Source organism: Myotis daubentonii, chromosome 14 (assembly GCF_963259705.1).
Source record: "Myotis daubentonii chromosome 14, mMyoDau2.1, whole genome shotgun sequence".
In the NCBI taxonomy this organism is placed as follows: Eukaryota; Metazoa; Chordata; class Mammalia; order Chiroptera; family Vespertilionidae; genus Myotis; species Myotis daubentonii.
In genome coordinates, this window is record NC_081853.1 from 58,617,612 (window position 1) to 58,635,845 (window position 18,234).

At 69.6% G+C, this 18,234-nt stretch overlaps 1 protein-coding gene across 2 annotated transcripts in view; it reads left to right on the top strand.

The window, feature by feature from the left end:
* Nucleotides 1-1,838: 1,838 nt before the first annotated feature.
* The window catches only part of LOC132215885 (collagen alpha-1(VII) chain-like), a 32,700-nt gene continuing 16,304 nt past the window's right edge, over nucleotides 1,839-18,234 (top strand). The window contains exons 1-64 of one of the 2 annotated variants that reach the window (XM_059664813.1): nucleotides 1,839-1,979; nucleotides 2,459-2,639; nucleotides 3,074-3,233; nucleotides 3,315-3,408; nucleotides 3,480-3,641; nucleotides 3,784-3,947; nucleotides 4,025-4,154; nucleotides 4,249-4,365; nucleotides 4,461-4,607; nucleotides 4,685-4,801; nucleotides 4,872-5,021; nucleotides 5,101-5,229; nucleotides 5,884-6,027; nucleotides 6,115-6,240; nucleotides 6,338-6,481; nucleotides 6,728-6,847; nucleotides 7,021-7,164; nucleotides 7,376-7,501; nucleotides 7,581-7,727; nucleotides 7,937-8,059; nucleotides 8,364-8,510; nucleotides 8,751-8,879; nucleotides 8,957-9,103; nucleotides 9,187-9,323; nucleotides 9,565-9,691; nucleotides 9,770-9,916; nucleotides 10,014-10,186; nucleotides 10,284-10,313; nucleotides 10,397-10,423; nucleotides 10,514-10,558; nucleotides 10,626-10,688; nucleotides 11,160-11,231; nucleotides 11,323-11,358; nucleotides 11,522-11,557; nucleotides 11,698-11,751; nucleotides 11,855-11,932; nucleotides 12,164-12,190; nucleotides 12,269-12,322; nucleotides 12,416-12,478; nucleotides 12,564-12,623; nucleotides 12,715-12,750; nucleotides 12,922-12,966; nucleotides 13,048-13,083; nucleotides 13,407-13,451; nucleotides 13,526-13,561; nucleotides 13,683-13,715; nucleotides 13,915-13,947; nucleotides 14,037-14,081; nucleotides 14,154-14,213; nucleotides 14,295-14,330; nucleotides 14,426-14,506; nucleotides 14,680-14,715; nucleotides 14,893-14,937; nucleotides 15,381-15,452; nucleotides 15,694-15,738; nucleotides 15,973-15,999; nucleotides 16,197-16,226; nucleotides 16,346-16,426; nucleotides 16,499-16,534; nucleotides 16,843-16,878; nucleotides 16,954-17,034; nucleotides 17,239-17,274; nucleotides 17,759-17,821; nucleotides 17,906-17,950. In XM_059664813.1, the coding sequence (XP_059520796.1) occupies nucleotides 1,895-1,979; nucleotides 2,459-2,639; nucleotides 3,074-3,233; nucleotides 3,315-3,408; nucleotides 3,480-3,641; nucleotides 3,784-3,947; nucleotides 4,025-4,154; nucleotides 4,249-4,365; nucleotides 4,461-4,607; nucleotides 4,685-4,801; nucleotides 4,872-5,021; nucleotides 5,101-5,229; nucleotides 5,884-6,027; nucleotides 6,115-6,240; nucleotides 6,338-6,481; nucleotides 6,728-6,847; nucleotides 7,021-7,164; nucleotides 7,376-7,501; nucleotides 7,581-7,727; nucleotides 7,937-8,059; nucleotides 8,364-8,510; nucleotides 8,751-8,879; nucleotides 8,957-9,103; nucleotides 9,187-9,323; nucleotides 9,565-9,691; nucleotides 9,770-9,916; nucleotides 10,014-10,186; nucleotides 10,284-10,313; nucleotides 10,397-10,423; nucleotides 10,514-10,558; nucleotides 10,626-10,688; nucleotides 11,160-11,231; nucleotides 11,323-11,358; nucleotides 11,522-11,557; nucleotides 11,698-11,751; nucleotides 11,855-11,932; nucleotides 12,164-12,190; nucleotides 12,269-12,322; nucleotides 12,416-12,478; nucleotides 12,564-12,623; nucleotides 12,715-12,750; nucleotides 12,922-12,966; nucleotides 13,048-13,083; nucleotides 13,407-13,451; nucleotides 13,526-13,561; nucleotides 13,683-13,715; nucleotides 13,915-13,947; nucleotides 14,037-14,081; nucleotides 14,154-14,213; nucleotides 14,295-14,330; nucleotides 14,426-14,506; nucleotides 14,680-14,715; nucleotides 14,893-14,937; nucleotides 15,381-15,452; nucleotides 15,694-15,738; nucleotides 15,973-15,999; nucleotides 16,197-16,226; nucleotides 16,346-16,426; nucleotides 16,499-16,534; nucleotides 16,843-16,878; nucleotides 16,954-17,034; nucleotides 17,239-17,274; nucleotides 17,759-17,821; nucleotides 17,906-17,950 (5,481 nt within the window). In that variant the 5' untranslated portion in view covers nucleotides 1,839-1,894. The remainder of the gene's footprint in view (nucleotides 1,980-2,458; nucleotides 2,640-3,073; nucleotides 3,234-3,314; nucleotides 3,409-3,479; nucleotides 3,642-3,783; nucleotides 3,948-4,024; nucleotides 4,155-4,248; nucleotides 4,366-4,460; nucleotides 4,608-4,684; nucleotides 4,802-4,871; nucleotides 5,022-5,100; nucleotides 5,230-5,883; nucleotides 6,028-6,114; nucleotides 6,241-6,337; nucleotides 6,482-6,727; nucleotides 6,848-7,020; nucleotides 7,165-7,375; nucleotides 7,502-7,580; nucleotides 7,728-7,936; nucleotides 8,060-8,363; nucleotides 8,511-8,750; nucleotides 8,880-8,956; nucleotides 9,104-9,186; nucleotides 9,324-9,564; nucleotides 9,692-9,769; nucleotides 9,917-10,013; nucleotides 10,187-10,283; nucleotides 10,314-10,396; nucleotides 10,424-10,513; nucleotides 10,559-10,625; nucleotides 10,689-11,159; nucleotides 11,232-11,322; nucleotides 11,359-11,521; nucleotides 11,558-11,697; nucleotides 11,752-11,854; nucleotides 11,933-12,163; nucleotides 12,191-12,268; nucleotides 12,323-12,415; nucleotides 12,479-12,563; nucleotides 12,624-12,714; nucleotides 12,751-12,921; nucleotides 12,967-13,047; nucleotides 13,084-13,406; nucleotides 13,452-13,525; nucleotides 13,562-13,682; nucleotides 13,716-13,914; nucleotides 13,948-14,036; nucleotides 14,082-14,153; nucleotides 14,214-14,294; nucleotides 14,331-14,425; nucleotides 14,507-14,679; nucleotides 14,716-14,892; nucleotides 14,938-15,380; nucleotides 15,453-15,693; nucleotides 15,739-15,972; nucleotides 16,000-16,196; nucleotides 16,227-16,345; nucleotides 16,427-16,498; nucleotides 16,535-16,842; nucleotides 16,879-16,953; nucleotides 17,035-17,238; nucleotides 17,275-17,758; nucleotides 17,822-17,905; nucleotides 17,951-18,234) is intronic. The other variant, XM_059664814.1, reaches the window with a different exon arrangement.

The following is an 18,234-nucleotide window of genomic DNA, read 5'->3' on the forward strand; positions in this document are numbered from 1 at the left end:
GCCTCAGCCTCGCTCCTGCCGCCCAGCAGCCTCTTCAGCACCCTTTGACCCCTCACAGCAGGGGCCTGCCTTTCTTTTGGGGCCCCTTAAGGATCCGGTAAGGTTTGCCAGCTGGGCCTGTCTCCCCTAAAGGCTCAGCCACACTGGTGTCCATACTGTGTGTGCCAGTTCCTCCTGCTCTCCACCTGCTGAGTAAGGGAAGGGGAGGGCAGGGGCAGGGGCTGCCTCTAACAGGAACATTCTGGGCCCGGCTGGCATGGCTCAGGGGTTGAGCGGCGGCCTATGAACCAGAAGGTCACGGTTCAATTCCCAGTCAGGGCACATGCCCATGTTGCGGGCTCCATCCCCAGTGTGGGGTGTGCAGGAGGCAGCCGACCCATGATTCTCTCTCATCATTGATGTTTCTCTTTCTCCCTCTGAAATCAATAAAAATATATTTAAAAAAAAATGACAAGGCAAGACTTGTCTGGTTCTTCGCTACCCTCACCTGTAGGTCAGTTTCAAGGAGGGAGGTCCTGGCAGTTTGGGGGGAAGGTTTGGGCCCTGTGGGTCAGGTCACTGCATCCCAGGAGAGCTGGGGAGGCCAGCGCTGAGGTCGCCTCTGCCTTCTGGGTGACAGGACGAGGCAGCAGGGCACAGCTGTCCCCGGAGCCGCAGGCCTGGAGGGGTCCGGGGAGACGAGTTCGGCACGGGCCCCCCCAGCTCTCCCCACAGCCTGTGGGTCCCCACTCCGCCGGGCCGGGCCTGCTGGGAGGGCTGGGTGGCCGCGGCGAGTGTAGATGTACTTCTGGGCTTCCAGAACGATCCGGGCTGGCGGGGAAATGGAGGGGAGGCTGGGGCGCCCTCGGCCTCGAGTGAACATGCACATAGTCACCTCCTCAGGACAGTGGCCCTGACCAGTCACAGCAGCCAGTGCAGGGAGACAATTGGGAGGTTCAGGGGGGGCAGGGGTGGTTAGGAAGGGGGAGCGATGGTGGGTGTGAGGGCAGGAGGGGAGCCCAGGTGACCTCAGCCTGGGTGGAGGAAGTGGGGCTTCCAGGTGTCAGGCCAGGAGGCGGTAGGCGGGGGTCTGGCCTGAGGCAGGACGGGGCGCACAGGCAGGAGGGTGCATTCCTGAGGAAGGAGCTGTCCCTGTGGGTGGTCCCTGCAGGCACAGCTGGATGGCATCTGTCTGGGCCGGTGCCGGCATCACGGGACCCGGGGCGCGGGACGGACACGTATGCAGAAGATGACCATCCTCTGCTGCCCCCCCCCACATACACGGGGGAGGGCGTGCCCTGGGGCCGTGTGCTGTGCTCTCCCTGGGGTCAGCTCAGAGCCCTTATTTGGGGGGCTGCTCCGCTTGTCACCGGGGTGGGGTGCGGCACAGCGGCCCACCCACCCCACAGGACGGGGGGCTGAATCACGGAGCGCCGTCTGGCCCCCGGTGGGGCGGGGGTGAGTCATTTTGCCTCCAGCCCCCAGGAGCCTGGGACGACCCGGGTCCCCTCGCTCTCACGTGTGGCTGCAGCCGCCACCACATCGACCCCATGGGGCCGCGGGGGCCCCCCGCTGCCCGTGGAGAAACCTGCGGGGATTCCCAGGAGCCGCGGGACGAGGGGCTTTAAGGGAGTCCGAGCGTCTGTCCGGGGGAGGCTGGGGGCGGCGACCGGTGGGCGGAGGCGGCCCCTGGTCCCCGCCCGCGCCCCGCCCCCCGGGATTAGGGACTTTTCTCGGCCCTGGCTGCGGGACTCGGCGGCTGGCGGGGGAGCCAGCGGAGCGGAGCGGACCTGACCGGACCTGACCGGCAGGCAAGACTGGGACTGGGGTCGGGGGACGCCGGGCTCGGACCGCCAAGGCGGCGGGGGTGCGGGACAAATGCGGGGTCCTGGCTGACCGGCCCCCCACCCCCAGGATGAGGCTGCAGCTCCTTGTGGCCGCGCTCTGCGCCGGGATCCTGGCGGGGGCGCCCCGAGCGCGGGCCCAGCCCGGGGAGCGAGGTGGGTACGACCAGGAGGGACCCCGGCCTGGGCCCTGCACCGTCCCCGCGGCCCCCGCGCCCCCCGCACGTAGGCTCCTAGGTCTCTGGTCTCCCCAAACCCTCCGGGACCCGCGCTGCTTCTCCCATACCACGCCCCAGCCTATGCACCCCACCCTGCCCCCCCAGATGTGCGCTGGCTTTCCTACCGCTGTCCCTCCTGCGGGGGCCAGCCTCGGTCCCCCACCCTGCAGGCAGCTCCCGCCCCCACATTCTCCGCGGGGAGGGGGCTCGGGGAGCGGGTTCGGGGAGGTGGTCCCAGGGGAGGGGGGCCCGGGGGGTGGGGGCCCCGGGGGCGGGGGTCCATCTCCGGGCTCCTCTAGGTGCGGGCGGATGGCATAGCCGATGGGGGCCCCTCCCCGTCTCCCCCTCGTCCGGGACCCCAGGAAAGGGGGGCCCGGGGGGAGGGGCTGCGAGAAAGTCCGGGTGCTCCCGCCGCAGTGACCTGCACGCGCCTCTACGCCGCCGACATCGTGTTCCTGCTCGACGGCTCCTCGTCCATCGGCCGCGGCAACTTCCGCGAAGTGCGGGGCTTTCTCGAGGGGCTGGCGCTGCCCTTCGCGGGCGCGGCCGGGGCCCAGGGCGTGCGCTTCGCCGCCGTGCAGTACAGCGACGACCCGCGGTGAGGGCCCGGGGCGCGCCGACCCCCAGCCGGGATCTCCCCGGAGACGCCCCAGGCTAGTGCCCCGCGAAGGCCGGGCTGTGCATGGGGAGCCCAGAAGGGCCCGCCGGCTGGGCTCCCCCTTCTAACCCCGAGGCCTTCTGTCCGGCACCAGCCGCCTCCCACAGCCCGGCCCCTCCTCCTGCAGTTACTTAATTGACCAGACAGCCTGTCCCCGACGCTGGGAGCACCAAGGCTTGAGGCGGACACGGGGACCCCTGAAGAGTTAGCTTGGGGGTGTCAGAGGTGGAGGGAGGAACCACAGGGCCAAGAGGACCCCCAAGGGGCCCTGACACCCACCACCCTCACCCCAGGGGCCCCCTGAGACCAGGGCGGGAAAGGGCCCGGCCCCTGATCTGTTGCCACCCCCCCACCCCCCACCCCCACCCCCACAGGACGGAGTTCGGCCTGGACGCGCTTGGCTCGGGGAGCGAGGTGATCCGTGCCATCCGTGAGCTCAGCTACAAGGGGGGCAACACGCGCACGGGGGCTGCGATCCTCCACGTGGCCGACCACGTCTTCCTGCCCCAGCTGGCCCGGCCCGGCGTCCCCAAGGTGACCTCCCCCACCCGGCCTCCCGGGCCACCCCGGCCTCAGGGTCTGCGCCGCCCTGACTCGACCCCGTCCCCCACACAGGTCTGCATCCTCATCACGGACGGGAAGTCCCAGGACCTGGTGGACACAGCTGCCCAGAGGCTGAAGGGCCAGGGGGTCAAGCTGTTCGCCGTGGGTGAGTCTCGGCCGGGGTGGCAGGGCCGGTCGGGGCAGGCGGGCAGCTCAGCCCTGATGGCCTCACCCCAGGGATCAAGAACGCTGACCCGGAGGAGCTGAAGCGAGTGGCCTCCCAGCCGACCAGCGACTTCTTCTTCTTTGTCAACGACTTCAGCATCTTGAGGACGCTGCTGCCCCTCGTCTCCCGGAGGGTGTGCACGACCGCGGGCGGCGTGCCTGTGCCCCTGCCCCGTGAGTGCCTGCCCGCCGTCCGCCCCGGCCCCGCCTGTGTGCTCTGACCCCGAACCCAGGGTGCTGCCTTCTGACCCTTGACCCCAACGCCTCACCATGAGCACCAACCCCTGACCCTGCGCCTGATCCCCCGCCTTCCCAGCCGATGTCTCGCCCTCTGGCCCGCGGGACCTGGTGCTGTCCGAGCCCAGCAGCCAGTCCTTGCGGGTGCAGTGGACAGCGGCCAGCGGCCCTGTCAGCGGCTACCAGGTCCAGTACACGCCCCTGACAGGCCTGGGCCAGCCGGTGCCCAGTGAGCGGCGGGAGGTAAAGACGTCCGGAGGGGCGGGTGGAGGGCTGGGGACTGGGCTGGGCAGAGTGCGGTGACCTCTGACCCCGGGCAGGTGCGCGTCCCGGCCGGCGAGACCAGCACGCGGCTGCAGGGCCTCCAGCCGCTGACCGAGTACCAAGTGACCGTGGTCGCCCTCTACGCTAACAGCGTCGGGGAGGCCGTGAGCGGGACGGCGCGGACCAGTGAGCAGTTCTGCTACCCTCGGCCCCCCCCGCCTCACCCCCCACCCCAGTAACCCCCACGCCTCTCCGCTAATCCTGGTGCCACCTTCCCCAGCCGCCCTGGAGGGGCCGGAGCTGACCGTCCAGAACACCACCGCCCACAGCCTCCTGGTGGCCTGGCGGGGCGTGCCCGGGGCCACCGGCTACCGCGTGGCCTGGCGGCTCCTTAGTGGTGAGTGAGGGGTGTGGGCTGAAGGGCGCCTCTGCGCCCCGACGGGATGGTAGGGGCCTGGTCAGCAACACTGACCCCTCCGTGTGCCCGTCCAGGGGGGCCCACGCAGCAGCAGGAGCTGGGCCCGGGACAGGGGTCCGTGTTGCTTCGTGACCTGAAGCCTGGCACAGACTACGAGGTGACCGTGCGCGCCCTGCATGGCCGTCACGTGGGGCCGGCCACCTCCCTGACGGCCCGCACTGGTGAGCGGCTGGGCGTTCCCCGCAGGCTGGGCGGGCGGGCACCGGGCGGGGCGCCTGACGGCCCTGTGCCTGGGCAGGCGCTCCTGTCGAGCAGACACTGCGCCCGGTCCTCCTGGGCCCCACCTCCATCCTCCTGTCGTGGAACCTGGTCCCCGAGGCCCGCGGCTACAGGCTGGAGTGGCGGCGAGAGAGCGGTCAGTACCGGAGGGGGGCGGGCGGCCAGGCTGGGCTTGGCTGCAGCCGGCCTGACCCCGCCGCCCACAGGCGTGGAGGCGCCACAGAAGCTGGTGCTGCCCTCGGAGGTGACCCGCTACCAGCTGGAGGGGCTGCAGCCGGGCACGGAGTATCGCTTCACGCTCTACACACTGCTGGAGGGCCAGGAGGTGGCCACGCCTGCCACCGTGGTCCCCACTGGTGAGGGCGCTGGGCCTGGCCAGGCCGGAGGGGCAGGGACGGGGGCCCCGGGCTGCCCTCACGCTGTGGCCTCCAACAGGGCCAGAGCGGCCGGTGGGCCCCGTGACAGACCTGCGGGCGACCGAGCTGCCGGGGCAGCGGGTGCGGCTGTCCTGGAGCCCAGTCCCGGGTGCCACCGAGTACCGCATCGCTGTGAGCGGCACCCAGGGTGAGGCGGACGCAGCACCCCCCCCCCCACACACACACTGAAGCTCCAGCCCTCAGTCTGTCGCACCCTCACCCCGTCTCCTGCACTCCTGTCCCTCCACTTCCAGAGGCAGCGCTGGGTCCAGACCTGTCGGACTCTGCTGTTCTTGACTGCTCCACCCAATCTGTCTCCACTTCCTGCCCCACTTCCTTGTCCGTGGCCTCACCTCTCACACCTCCAAGCTCACCCCCCGCCCTGCTGGGACCACTGTCCATGCTGACCTCCATCCCACGTCCCCACCCAATTCTGACCCCTGTCGCCCACATCAATGTGACCTGTCAACTCACATCGCTGTCCACTGACCCCTGCCATCCTACGTCCACGTCCCTGCCCCCTGCCCCCCACCATCCTACGTCCATGTCCTTGTCCACTGACCCCCACCATCCTACGTCCATGTCCCTGACCCCCACCATCCTGTATCTCCGTTTGTCATGGCCCTTATCATCCCGTCTCACTGTCCATCACTGGCTCCTCATTTCTCACGTTCTCATCTCTCCCCTCCCAACCCATGGCCCGTCCCTGCCGGTGTCTGTCCGTCACTGACCAGCGCCCTCCCCCTGTGCCTCTCCCACATCCCGGGTCTCACGACTCCCTGCTTCCCCGCTGCTCCTTTAGGGGTGGAGAGGACCCAGGTGCTTCCTGGGAGTCAGACAACCTTTGACTTGGATGACGTCCGAGCGGGGCTGAGCTACACCGTGCGGGTGTCCGCTCGAGTGGGCGCCCGTGAGGGCAGTGCCAGCACCCTCACTGTCCGCCGGGGTGAGCGCCGCAGGAGGGTGGGGGGGGGGGCGCTGCCTGGCTCACTGACGCTTGTCTTGACCCCTGATCTCTGTCTTTAACCCCCAGAGCAAGAAACCTCTCTGGCTATCCCAGGGCTGCGGGTCGTGGCGTCGGATTTAACCCGCGTGAGGGTGGCCTGGGGACCAGTGCCTGGAGCCAGTGGCTATCGGATTAGCTGGAGGACAGACAGTGGTCCGTGGAGGGTGTCGGGGGCTGTTGAGGGGAACGCTCAGGGTGCGGGGCCGAAGGGGCAGGCAGGAGCCATGCCAACACTTCCCTCTGACCCTAGGCCCAGAGGCCAGCCGGACACTGTCCCCGGATTCCACTAGCATGGACATCACGGGGCTGCGGCCTGGCACCTCCTACCAAGTGTCTGTGTCGGCCCGGCGGGGGAGAGAGGAGGGCCCTGCTTCCGTCACCGTCGCACGCACTGGTCAGACCCCGGCCTCCCCTCTCGGGCCCCTGCTTCTCCCCAGCTCTCCAGTCTCCGCCTTCTGACTCCCACCGCCTCCTCCCTCGGAGCCTCCTCTTCCCCCTCCAGGCTCCCTGGCCTCCTCCCAAGCCCCAGCCCTTTCAGATCCTCTGCCTCTCACCTGTGACCGCCCCCCTATCAGATACCTGCCTTCAGTCAGGCCCCCAGTACCTCCCCCAACAGACTCCCCACTGCCTCTCCCCTCAGACCCACTGGGCCCAGTGAAGACCGTCCATGTGACTCAAGCCAGCAGCTCCTCTGTCACCATTGCCTGGAGCTCGGTTCCTGGCGCCACAGGATACAGGGTCTCCTGGCACTCAGGCTACGGTGGGGGTCAGGGGTCGGGAGGGGACCGGGGGGTCGGGAGGGGACCGGAGGGTCGGGAGGGCTGTGAGGGGCAGGTCCGGCTGTAGTAGAGGCTGGGGGTTCCGTAGGGGGCCAGGCAGGGCAGGGGTGCCAGCGTCTGGCTAGCCCTGGAGCTGCCTCCATCCTCACCCCAGGCCCAGAGAAGTCCCAGCTGGTGTCTGGGGAAGCCACGACGGCCGAGCTGGATGGGCTGGAGCCGGACACACAGTACACAGTGCGCGTGTGGGCCCACGTGGCCGGTGTAGAGGGGACCCCCACTTCTGTGGTTGTGAGGACCGGTGAGTGGGCCCCGGCCAGCTGCCCATCGCATCTCAGGGGTACCGGCCCGCTGGGCATTCCTAGCTGCTCCAGCCGGCCACCGCCTCCCGCCCAGTGATTTCTTCCCACGCCCACCTCCCCCACTGACCGTGTGTCCGCCCAGGGCGCCCTCCGCCCCACTCCAGCTGCCCGCTCAGTGGCCCTGACCCCTTCTCCCTCCTTCGCCCGCAGAGCCCGAGCCCGTGGGCAGCGTGTCCGAGCTGCAGATCCTCAACGCGTCCAGAGATGTCCTGCTGGTCACCTGGGTGGGCGTCCCCGGAGCCACCGCCTACAGACTGGCCTGGGGCCGCAGCGACGGTACCGCCCGCCCCGCCCTGGCCCTTGGCTGCGCTGGCCCCTGCGTCCACCGCCCTGACTGTCGCCTGTGCCCCATCAGGTGGCCCCACGAGGCAGCAGCTGCTCCCGGGAAGCGCGGAGTCCGCAGAGATACGCGGGCTCGAGGGCGGAGTCAGCTACGCGGTGCGGGTCACGGCGCTGGTCGGGGACCGCGAGGGCGCCCCTGTCTCCATCGTCGTCACCACGCGTAGGCCAGGCTGCTGGGGCGGCGGGACAGGCGCGAGGGGACTAGGGGCCCGCAATTGGTCGAGAGTCTTGGGGGCGGGGCCGAGGGAGGCGGGATGACGTCTGGGATAGGCAGAGGGGTCGGCTGGGGGCGGGGCGTGCTCCACGGCCGGCTGGGATTGGCGCCGGGACGCGGGGGCGGAGCCTCCTGATTCCCACGCTTCCCCGCAGCGCCCGCGGTCCCGCCCGCCCTGGAGGGCCTGCGCGTGGTGCGGAGAGGGCCGCACTCGCTGAGCCTGCACTGGCAGCCGGTGCCCGGGGCGCAGGGCTTCCGGCTGCGCTGGCGACCGGAGGGTGAGCAGTGTCCCGGGGGGCCCCCTGGGGGGTGGCTGTGGGCAGCGGGGGGGCTGTGGGCAGGCGGGGTCCGTGACGTGGGCACGGCCAGTGATGGCGGGCACGGCCTGTCAGGGGCGTCGGTGGCCTCCGCGTCCATCGGGGATCAGCCGGGCAGAGCCTGTCCACTGGGCAGGGGCAGCAGGAATGGGGAGGCTGAGTCAGGAGGTGGACCTGGCGGTCTGCGAGGTCACGGTCAGCCAGGTGGCAGGCCCATTCGCGCTGGGCTGTGACACCCCCCCCCCTCCTCCCACGCCTGCCCCAGGCGGCCAGGACCAGTCTCGGGTCCTGGGGCCCGAGCTCAGCGGCTATGAACTGGACGGGCTGGAGCCCGGGACCTGGTACCGCGTGTGGCTGAGTGTCCGGTGGCCTTCTGGGGAAGGGCCCCCCACGGAGGTGACGGCGCAAACGGGTGAGCCCAGAGGGCCCTTCCCGGGTGCTCTTTTCCCCACTGACCACCCTCCTGGTTTCCTGCACCCCGTGACCTTGAGTGACTTCCCCTGTAGCCCCCCTACCACCCCTGGTGCGGGGGTGACCCCAGCATGACCTCCCGGGCCACCTCCTCCCCTAGCATGCACCTGCCCAGTCCCCCTGAGGTCCCCCCCGGGTGCTCGGGACACAGACTGAGCCCCGGCCCTGGCTTCCTCCTCAGAGTCACCTCGCATCCCGGGCGCTGAGCTGCGTGTGGTGGACACTTCGGTCGACTCGGTGACTCTGGCCTGGAGCCCGGTGCCTGGAGCATCCAGCTACGTCCTCGCGTGGAGGCCACTTGGGGGCCGAGGTGAGGGGAGGCCAGGCCGGGGGGCTGGCAGGGGGCCCCACGGGGGCTGCTGTTTAGCCGAGTGCTGTGCTCTGCAGAAGTGCCCGGGGCCTCACAGACACTGCCCAGCACCTCGAGCTCCCAGCGGGTGACAGGCTTAGAGCCTGGCATAGCCTACGTCTTCTCCCTGGCGCCCGTCCAGCAGGGTGTCCAGGGTCCGCCGGCCTCGGTCACACAGAGCCCAGGTATGGCGGCACTGGGGGGGGGGGGGCGAGGGGGTGGCCAGACGCACCAGCCTCTTCAGTAACTCGTCCCCCCCCCCCTGCAGCGTGTCCCCGAGGCCTGATGGACGTGGTGTTCCTGGTACACACCACGCGGGACAGCGCCCATCGCTCAGCCGCCGTGACCACAGCCCTGGAGCGTCTGGTGTCCGCACTTGGGCCTCTCGGGCCACAGGCGGTCCAGGTTTGGCCCCAGAGGCAGCCCGACCCCGGCCTGTCCCGCTGCCCCCCACCCTGGGCTCCGCACCAGCTACCCTGTCCCCACCTACCACGGGCCCAGGGTCCCTCCCAGCCCTTCCCCAGGCGCCAGGCCTGACCTGCTGCTCGGCACCCTCTCCTGCCATCACTGCTGCCCCTGCTGGTTCAGGCTGAGTCTGCCCTCGGGCTCTGGGCCCCCCGTCCAGGCTCTGTGTCCCCTCCCCCAGGTGGGCCTCCTGTCCTACAGTCACCGGGCCTCCCCGCTGTTCCCGCTGAACGGCTCCCATGACCTCGGCGGCGTCCTGCAGAGGATCCGCGACATCCCCTACCTGGACCCCAGTGGGAACAACCTGGGTAAGGGCTGCAGTGGAGGGGGTCATGGGCTCCCCGTCGGGAGCTCGGCGCCTGGGTTCTGACGCGTCCTTTCTCCAGGCGCAGCCGTGGCCTCCGCCCAGAGATACCTGCTGGCACCAGATGCTCCCGGACGCCGCGGGCAGGCGCCGGGGGTGATGGTTCTGTTAGTGGACGAGCCCTTGAGAGGCGACATCTTCCACTCCGTCCGCGAGGCCCAGGCCGCGGGTGAGGCGCGGGGCTGCTGGGAGGGGCGCCCGGTGGGGGGCTGGCCCAGCGGGGGGCTGGCCCAGGGGGTGTCACGCAGGCTGTGGACCCTCCTCAGGGCTCCAAGTGATGGCCCTGGGCCTGGCGGGGGCCGACCTGGAGCAGCTGCGTCGCTTGGCGGCGGGCACGGGCCCAGTGCAGACCTTCTTCGCGGTGGACGACGGGCCCAGCTTGGACCGGGCAGTCAGTGGCCTGGCAGCAGCCCTGTGCCAGGCAGCCTCTGCCCCGCAGGTATGGAAGGGGCCTCTGGGGGGCTGGGGCGTGGAGAGAGGGGGTCTGGCGGCTCTCGGCGGAACTGCCTGGCCTTAAGGAGACCCTGTGTCCACAGCCACAGCCCTGCACGGTGCAATGTCCGAAGGTCAGTGTCCAGGGTTGAGAGGGGGGCGAGGGCCATGCCTGTCGCTGGCCACTCTGACCCTTGTCCGGCGTGTCTTTCCCCAGGGCCAGAAGGGGGAGTCCGGAGAGACGGTGAGCAGCCTGGTGGGGGAGAGCATGGCTGGGGGTCAGTGGGGCAGGGGGAGGCAGGCAGCCTGGGTCTCACTGGCCACGCGTTTCTAGGGTCTAAAAGGACGAGACGGGCCCCCCGGCCCCCCTGGCCTCCCGGTGAGTGTCCCCCGTGCGGGTCCCCTGTGCCCGGGCCAGGCAGCCTGCTCACTGCTCTCTCCTGCAGGGCAGGGTCGGCCCTCCTGGCCCCCAGGGCCCCCCTGGGAGTTCCCTGGCGAAGGGCGACAGGGTGAGTGTGGACCCGCTGAGGTTCCTGGGGAAAGGGACGGAAAGAGCCGTTAGGACCACAGGTGTCCCTAGGAGCCTCGCTGGGTCTGATGGCGCCCACTTCTGTGCAGTTATGAAGAAATTTGGGGGAGGAGTCTGCAGCAGAGAGGGCGTGGGGGCGGGGAGGGGGGGTTGACATCCCCTGGACCCTGGAGAGCTGGGTGGAAGTTCTGAGTCGCAGGAGCAGGAAGCCCCACTGCCAGGCCACTGCCCTGGGCCCGGAGCCGGCTCCGTCCAGCTTGGAGGGGCGGCCTCTCCCCGGGCCCCACCCCCACGGCACTTACCGTGGGCCTGCAGGGCCAGGAGTCGGATAAAGAACAGTCTGGGCTCCCCCAGGGGCCCTGGGGGGGGGGGGAGAGGGAGGGGGAAGAGGAGGGGGAGGGGGAGGGTCCTGGGAGGGTCCCTCCCAGCCCTGACCTCTTTGCCTCCTTAGGGCTCCCCTGGGGTGGATGGGGCTCCAGGCAGCCCTGGCCTCCCCGGGATTCCTGGGGCGCCTGGCCAAAAGGTGAGTGCAGGCGAGTGCGCCTTGCCCTGCGGGTCGCACGGAGGGTTACACGGCGGGAGGGGTGGTGTCCTGACCCCGGCCTCCTTTACAGGGCTCCCCAGGGGGGCCCGGCCCTCGTGGAGATCCGGTGAGTTTGTGGTCCCTTCTCTGCTCTCCCAGCATCTTCCCAGGGCTCTCTGTGCAGAGCGGGGACCAGGGGCGGGGGGTGGCGGGTGGGGGGCTGGCCCGTGGGGGCCCACCCGGGGCTCACCTGAGATCAAGCATCACCCTTTGGCCTGTTTTGTCCTCAGGGAGAGCGAGGACCTCGAGGCCCAAAGGGGGAGCCGGTAAGTGGAAGGGGAGGAGGTGGGTTCCCTAAGGCCCCACCCATAAGGAATAGCGGGGGCACCTCCAGGGGCTCCCCCCCCCGCAAGCCTCCTGTGCCCAGAATTGCACCCAGGACTCTGCTGCACCCTCTGTCCTGCAGGGAGAGCCCGGCCGAGTGGCGGGGGGCGATGGCCCAGGCCTTCCTGGACTTCCGGTGAGCTCTAGGGGGCGCGGGGCAGTGAGGTGTGGGGTGGGGGGGCACGGGAGGCGGACGGGGGGTCTGTGGGGTGTGCTTTATACGCTGTCTTCTCCATCAGGGCCCTCCTGGATCTCAGGGCCCATTGGGGGACCCAGGACCTCGGGGTCCCCCAGGACCTCCTGGAGCAGCTGTGAAGGTGACAGCATGACCCCCATGGTCTCATGACTTCAATGTGATCCAGTGACCTGGTGACTCCCTTTGAACCCGACGGGTCGTTCTGAGCCCATGTGAACCCTCGACTCCCCCCCATGGCCCCTCAGTGACCCCGTGACCTTCATCGTCCAGTTGGGCCCGGTGACCCTCCTTCCTCCTGTGTCTGGGAGTGGAGGTATGGTCCAGGGTCACGAGGTCACGATCTGTCTTCCAGGGTGACAAAGGCGACCGTGGGGAGCGGGTAAGCGAGGGACAGGGTGGCAGGGGTGGCTGGGAGCGGGTTCCCCGTGACCGTCCCCTGACCTGCTGTTCTCGCCAGGGCCCCCCTGGACCAGGCGCGGGCGGCACTGCTGCCGGGGATCCCGGGCTGCCGGTGAGGCCCCCAGAGGGGCTGGGGCGCTGCTGGAGCAGGGTGGGTGCTGGGCCTTACAGTTTGGGGCTCACATTTGTACTCCCTTCCTCCCAGGGTCTCCCTGGAAGCCCCGGACCCCAAGGCCCCGTGGGCGCCCCTGGGGAGAAAGGAGAGAAGGTAGGACCCCTGACCTCCTGGTGCCGGGGCTGGGGCAGGGCCTGGGGGTGGGGAGCAGGTTATGGACCCTCTGTTTCTCCTTCAGGGCGACTGTGAGGATGGAGCCCCAGGCCTCCCAGGACCGCCTGGGCCCCCGGGTGAGCCGGTGAGTGTGGGGCATGGACCCAGCCCCGACCCTCAGCCCTCAGCCCCTGCTCCACCCTCTGCCCGAGCCTAACCCTCTGCACCCCTCCCAGGGCCTCCGGGGACTTCCTGGAGACGTTGGCTCCCGAGTAAGTGCCCTCTTAGGAGCAGTCTGGGGTGAGGCTGACGCTCTGGGACCCGAGAGGACGGTCGGGGGGGGGCGTAGTGGGGGGTTAGGAGGTAAGGGCTCGCTCCCGGTCAGATCGTGGTTTCAGGGTCCAGAGGGCGGACAGTCAAGGCCCCCTCCTGTCTCCCCTCAGGGCGAGCGGGGGCTGCCAGGGGCTGTGGGTGAGACTGGAGAGAAGGTGAGTGCAGCCTGGGGGGCTCTCAGGGCCCTGGGGGGTGTCTGGGGCCAGACTCGGCCCTGACCCGTTCTGTTCCGTCAGGGCCAACGTGGACCCCCTGGCCCGGTGGGACCCCAGGTGAGCCGCTCGCCCCCCTGCTCGCGCCCAGTACCTGGGCTCTGGCCCCTCCTGGTCTGACTTCTCGCCCTGACCCACGGCCCCGCCCCTGCCCCTCCTCACATGCGGGGGCAGTGCTGACCCTCAGCCCAGGGACCTGCTGTTAGCTCGGACCCTGCTGCACTGACCTGGGCTTCCCCGTCCTGGCCGAGTCTGACCCCTGCAGACCTGCCGCCTGGTCTGGCCTGACGCCCTCCAGCCCCACCCCAACCTCTGGCCCTGGTTTGCCATTTGCCACGACTGCCCGTCCCCCCCTCACCAGTGTTTCTCCTCCTCGTCCCCAGGGGCTGCCGGGAGTCGCCGGGCACCCGGGCGCGGAGGGCCCTGAGGTGAGTGGGACTGTACTGGGGGCCGGGGGGGCCTCACGGGTCCCCCTCCCTGGGCTCACACTGTCTCCACGCAGGGGCCACCCGGACCCACTGGCCGCCGAGGAGAGAAGGTGGGTCGTGGCTGGGGGCTGGGCCCACCCCCGGCCCCGCAGCAGGGACTGGGCAGCGAGACAGGGGCCTTGGCTTCCTGGGTGGGTCTGTCCCATCTCTGCCTCTGTCCCTTCTCCGCAGGGGGAGCCTGGCCGCCCCGGGGACCCTGCCTCGGTGAGTGCGGGGGCTCCGAGCACAGGGAGGCCCTCGAGCAGGAGACTGACCTGCCAGCCAGGGGCCCCGGGACTCCGGGGCGGCTCCGGCTCAGCTGACTCTCGTGCTGTGACCCCGTGACCTCCCAGCGGGACTGGGAGCTCGGGCAGATGAGCTCTGGGGGCCGGGCCGGCCAGCAAGCTCTGATGTTTGTTTGTAGGGACCTGCTGGTGGGGGCGTCAAAGGAGAGAAGGTGAGTGGGGAGAGCGAGGGCGGTGGTCACAGGGCAGAGGCCACGGTCACAGGGGAGGTCGTGATTGCTGATGGTCTCTGTCCCTCCAGGGAGAAGTGGGGCCCAGAGGAGCTGTGGGAGCCAAAGGGGAGCCGGTGAGTGAGGGAGTGTTGGGGGGAGGGGGGTGAAGGCTCCCCGACCCCGACTTCTCATTCTCCCACCCCCAGGGCCCTCCTGGCTTGGCTCTTCCTGGAGACCCCGGCCCCAAGGGCGACCCTGGGAGCCGGGTGAGTAACCGTGGGGAGAGGGGGGTCAGAGGAGGGGGTGTCTGGGAGACCAGCTAAGTCCTGTGCCCCCGTGCCCCGCAGGGCCCCATCGGCCTCACTGGCAGAGCTGGACCCCCGGTGAGTGCCTGTGACCTGGGTAAGGCCAAGGTGTGGGGTCCCCTCTCCTCCGGGGCTGGCCACCACACGCAGCCCCGTTCTTGCCTCCTCCTCAGGGTGACGCGGGGCCACCTGGAGAGAAGGGCGACCCTGGGCGGCCCGGCGCCCCGGGACCTGTCGGCCCCCGAGGAAGAGACGTAAGAGGGCTGTGTGGGGGTCCTGGGATGGGGGTTCTGAGATGGGGTGTCCGGCATCTCTGGGGTCCCGTGGTGGGGTGACCTGGGATGGGGGTTCCGGGATGGGGTGTCCTGGGATGGGGTGTCGGGCATTTCCGGGGTCCCGGGACCTGGCTGACCCCCATGTCTCACAGGGCGAAGTTGGAGAGAAAGGCGACGAGGGCCCGCCGGTGAGTCCCCCTGCCCTGTGGGTTCTTACCCTTTACCCTTGAACTGTGACCCTGGGCTGGGACCTCCCCCAGGTCGTCAGTCCCCCCTTCCCGAGCCTGTCCGGCCGTGCCCAGTGCCCAGGCCCCGAGCTCGTCTGAGCCGCACTCACCACTCCATGCGCTTTCTCTCCATCCCAGGGGGACCCAGGTTTGCCCGGAAAAGCTGGCGAGCGTGGCCTGCGGGTAAGGCGTGGCTGGGGCCTGCGGGAGGGCGGGGCCTGCGGGAGGGCGGGGCCTGCGGGAGGGCGGGGCCTGCGGGAGGGCGGGGCCTGCGGGAGGGCGGGGCCTGCGGGAGAGGCGTGGCTGGGGCCTGCGGGAGAGGCGTGGCTGGGGCCTGCGGGAGAGGCGTGGCTGGGGCCTGCGGGAGGGCGGGGCCTGCGGGAGGGCGGGGCCTGCGGGAGGGCGGGGCCTGCGGGAGGGCGGGGCCTGCGGGAGGGCGGGGCCTGCGGGAGGGCGGGGCCTGCGGGAGGGCGTGGTGGTGGGAACCACTGGGGAGAGGCTGGTGAGGGGGACCCTGCAGGAGGCGTGCAGTGACGGGAAACCCTGCATGGCTTTTGGGGTGATGGGGAGCCTGGGACGGTACAGGGGGGCCGGGGGGCTTTGGCTCAGACCAGCTGCCTTCCCAGGGGTTGCCAGGAGCTCGGGGCCCTGTGGGTGAGAAGGGAGACCAGGGAGATCCCGGAGACGACGGGCGGAACGTGAGTCCTCACCTCTGACCCCTGACCCCTGACCTCAACTTCCATCCCCAACCATCCAGTTCCCAACCCCGATCCTGCCACCCCAACCCTGAAATGCTGCCCCCTCACAAGCCTCATTTCCTGCGACCCCCTCGTCACAACCCCCAAAGGCCACCAGGATCCCCTGAGTCCTTGGGGTGCTCGCAAAGCTCCCCGAAACCGCTGTGTAAACTCAGTGACCTTGACCTCTGACTTTCTGCAGGGCAGCCCTGGACCCTCTGGGCCCAAAGGGGACCGTGGGGAGCCGGTGAGTCGTACAGTGTCTGGGCTGGTGGGGGGGGGGTGCTGGGGATTTCTAGTCTCGAGCTGGTCAGCGGCCACGTAAGGGGCCTGGGGGTCAAGGTAGGGAGCGCTGATGGTCACTCCAGGCCTGCCTGGCCCTCCGAGGTTGGCAGTGGGGGCTGCGGGGTCTCTGGGAGGGCCAACCTGGGCCAGGCCCGGGGCCTCAGGGCTCAGGGATGACCATGACTTCCTTTCTCAGGGGCCCCCAGGACCCCCAGGACGGCTGGTAAGGGTTGAGCTCAGTCTGGTCCTCTGTGGTCCCCTCTCCGGCCCCTGTCGGCTCCTCGCTGTGCCCCTCATCCCTTCCCCTGACTCCCACGCCCCCCGTGCCCCTCGGTATCTTCATTGACCCACAGCCCCCGCGGCCCCATCTGCCCACCAGCCGCCTCCCTGGTTGAACGCCCCTCCCTGTCGTTCCCGCAGGTGGACACGGGAGTCGGAGCCAGAGAGAAGGTATCAGGGCCTGTGGGTGGAGCGAGGCTGAGCACAGGGCATCCGGGGCCCCCACGACAGCCGCCCCTCGCGTGCCTGCAGCTGAGGGCTGTGCGGCCAACGGCTTGTCTCTGCCGCAGGGAGAGCCCGGGGACCGTGGACAGGACGGACCTCCAGGGCCCAAGGGGGACCCCGGCCCCCCCGGAGCCTCCGGGGAGAGGGTGAGTGGGGCTGGGCCCGGGGAGGGGGGAGGCCTGGGCAGCGGCTCTGACTCCTCCTTGCCTCGTCCTCAGGGCATCGCTGGACTTCGGGGGCCCCCAGGCCCACAGGTGAGTGATGTGCTTGATCCCATCAACCTGCGTCCCCATCTTTTCTTTTTTCTTAATAATTGTGTTGACCTCAGAGAGGAAGGGAGAGGGAGAGAGAGAGAAACATCAGTGATGAGAGAGAATCATGGATCAGCTGCCTCCTGCACGCCCCGCACCGGGGATCGAGCCGGCAACCCGGGCCTGTGCCCTGAGGGGAACCGCACCAGCGACCTCCTGGTTCATGGGTTGATGCCTGACCCCTGAGCCACGCCGGCCGGGCCCTGCGCCCCCATCTTGCTCTCACCGCTCTCTGACCTTGTTCCCTCCAGGGGGACCCCGGCGCTCGCGGCCCCGCAGGAGACAAGGTGAGAGGAGGTGGAGGTTGCTGGCTGCGGCTTGGGCTCCTCCTTGGAGGCCTCTGACCCCTTGGTTCTCCCCAGGGCGACCGGGGCCCGCCTGGCCTGGACGGCCGCAATGGGCTGGACGGGAAGCCAGGAGCCACTGGCCCCCCCGGGCTGCACGTGAGTCGTGGTCCCTGCCTGGCGCCCCTCCCCGCGCCCCTCTGAGTGGCCCTGGCCTCACGGGGTCTTCGTGGTGTCGGTGTGCTCTGGGTGGGTCGGGTGCGTCTCCCAGGACCTGCCTGGGGGGGCGCTGCTACCCTGCCGGCCGTGGGTCCATAGGAACCAGGGCCCCTGACCCCATGGCCACTGTGGGTCTCTTCTCAGGGTGCTCCGGGCAAAGCTGGGGACCCCGGGAGAGACGTAAGTAAGGGGAGGAGTGGGGGGCGGGGCCGGGCTCGCCGTCATCGGGGTCCAGTGTCCGTCTGCGGGGAGGGAGGTGGTCGAGTCCTGTCCTCAGGGGTCCAGTCCCGGCAGGTGCTGGCCGAGCCCCCCTCTGGCCTCTGCCCTGGTCCCTGCCCCTGGGAGTTTCAGCCGTGGCCGTGGGTCTCACACTGGAGGAGCATCTTGATAAAAATGTATTTATTAGTGTCAGAGCGGAAGGGAGAGGAGGAGGGGGAGAGAGAGACATCCATGATGAGAGAATCGTGGATCGCCTCCTCCTGCCCGCCCCGCACTGGGGATCGAGCCCGCAACCGGGCCTGTGCCCCGACCGGAATCCAACCGTGACCTCCTGGTCACAGGTCAAGGCTCAACCACTGAGCCACACAGGCCCGGCTGGAGGAGCATCCTGATAGGGTCCTCCCAGGCCACGTGTGCCCTCAATCCTAGCAAAGGCTTTTTCCAGGGCCTTCCGGGCCTCCGAGGAGAACAAGGACCTCCTGGCCCCCCTGGCCTCCCTGGACCACTGGTGAGTCTTGGTTTCCTGGTGCCCTTCTGCCCCCGACCGCCCACACCCCAGCTCTGACTTCCGGCCGATGGTCTCTTCCCACAGGGAAAGCCGGGCGAGGACGGCAAGCCAGGCCTGAATGGGAAAAACGTGAGTGTCAGGGGGGACGGCGAACCTGCTGAGAAACACCTGCACATGCACACACACGGGACACGCAGGCCACCTGCACATGCACACACACGGGACACGCAGGCCACCTGCACATGCACACACACGGGACATGCAGGCCACCTGCACATGCACACACGGGACACGCAGGCCACCTGCACATGCACACACATGGGACACGCAGGCCACCTGCACATGCACACACACGGGACACGTGGGCCACCTGCACATGCACACACACGGGACATGTGGGCCACATGCACATG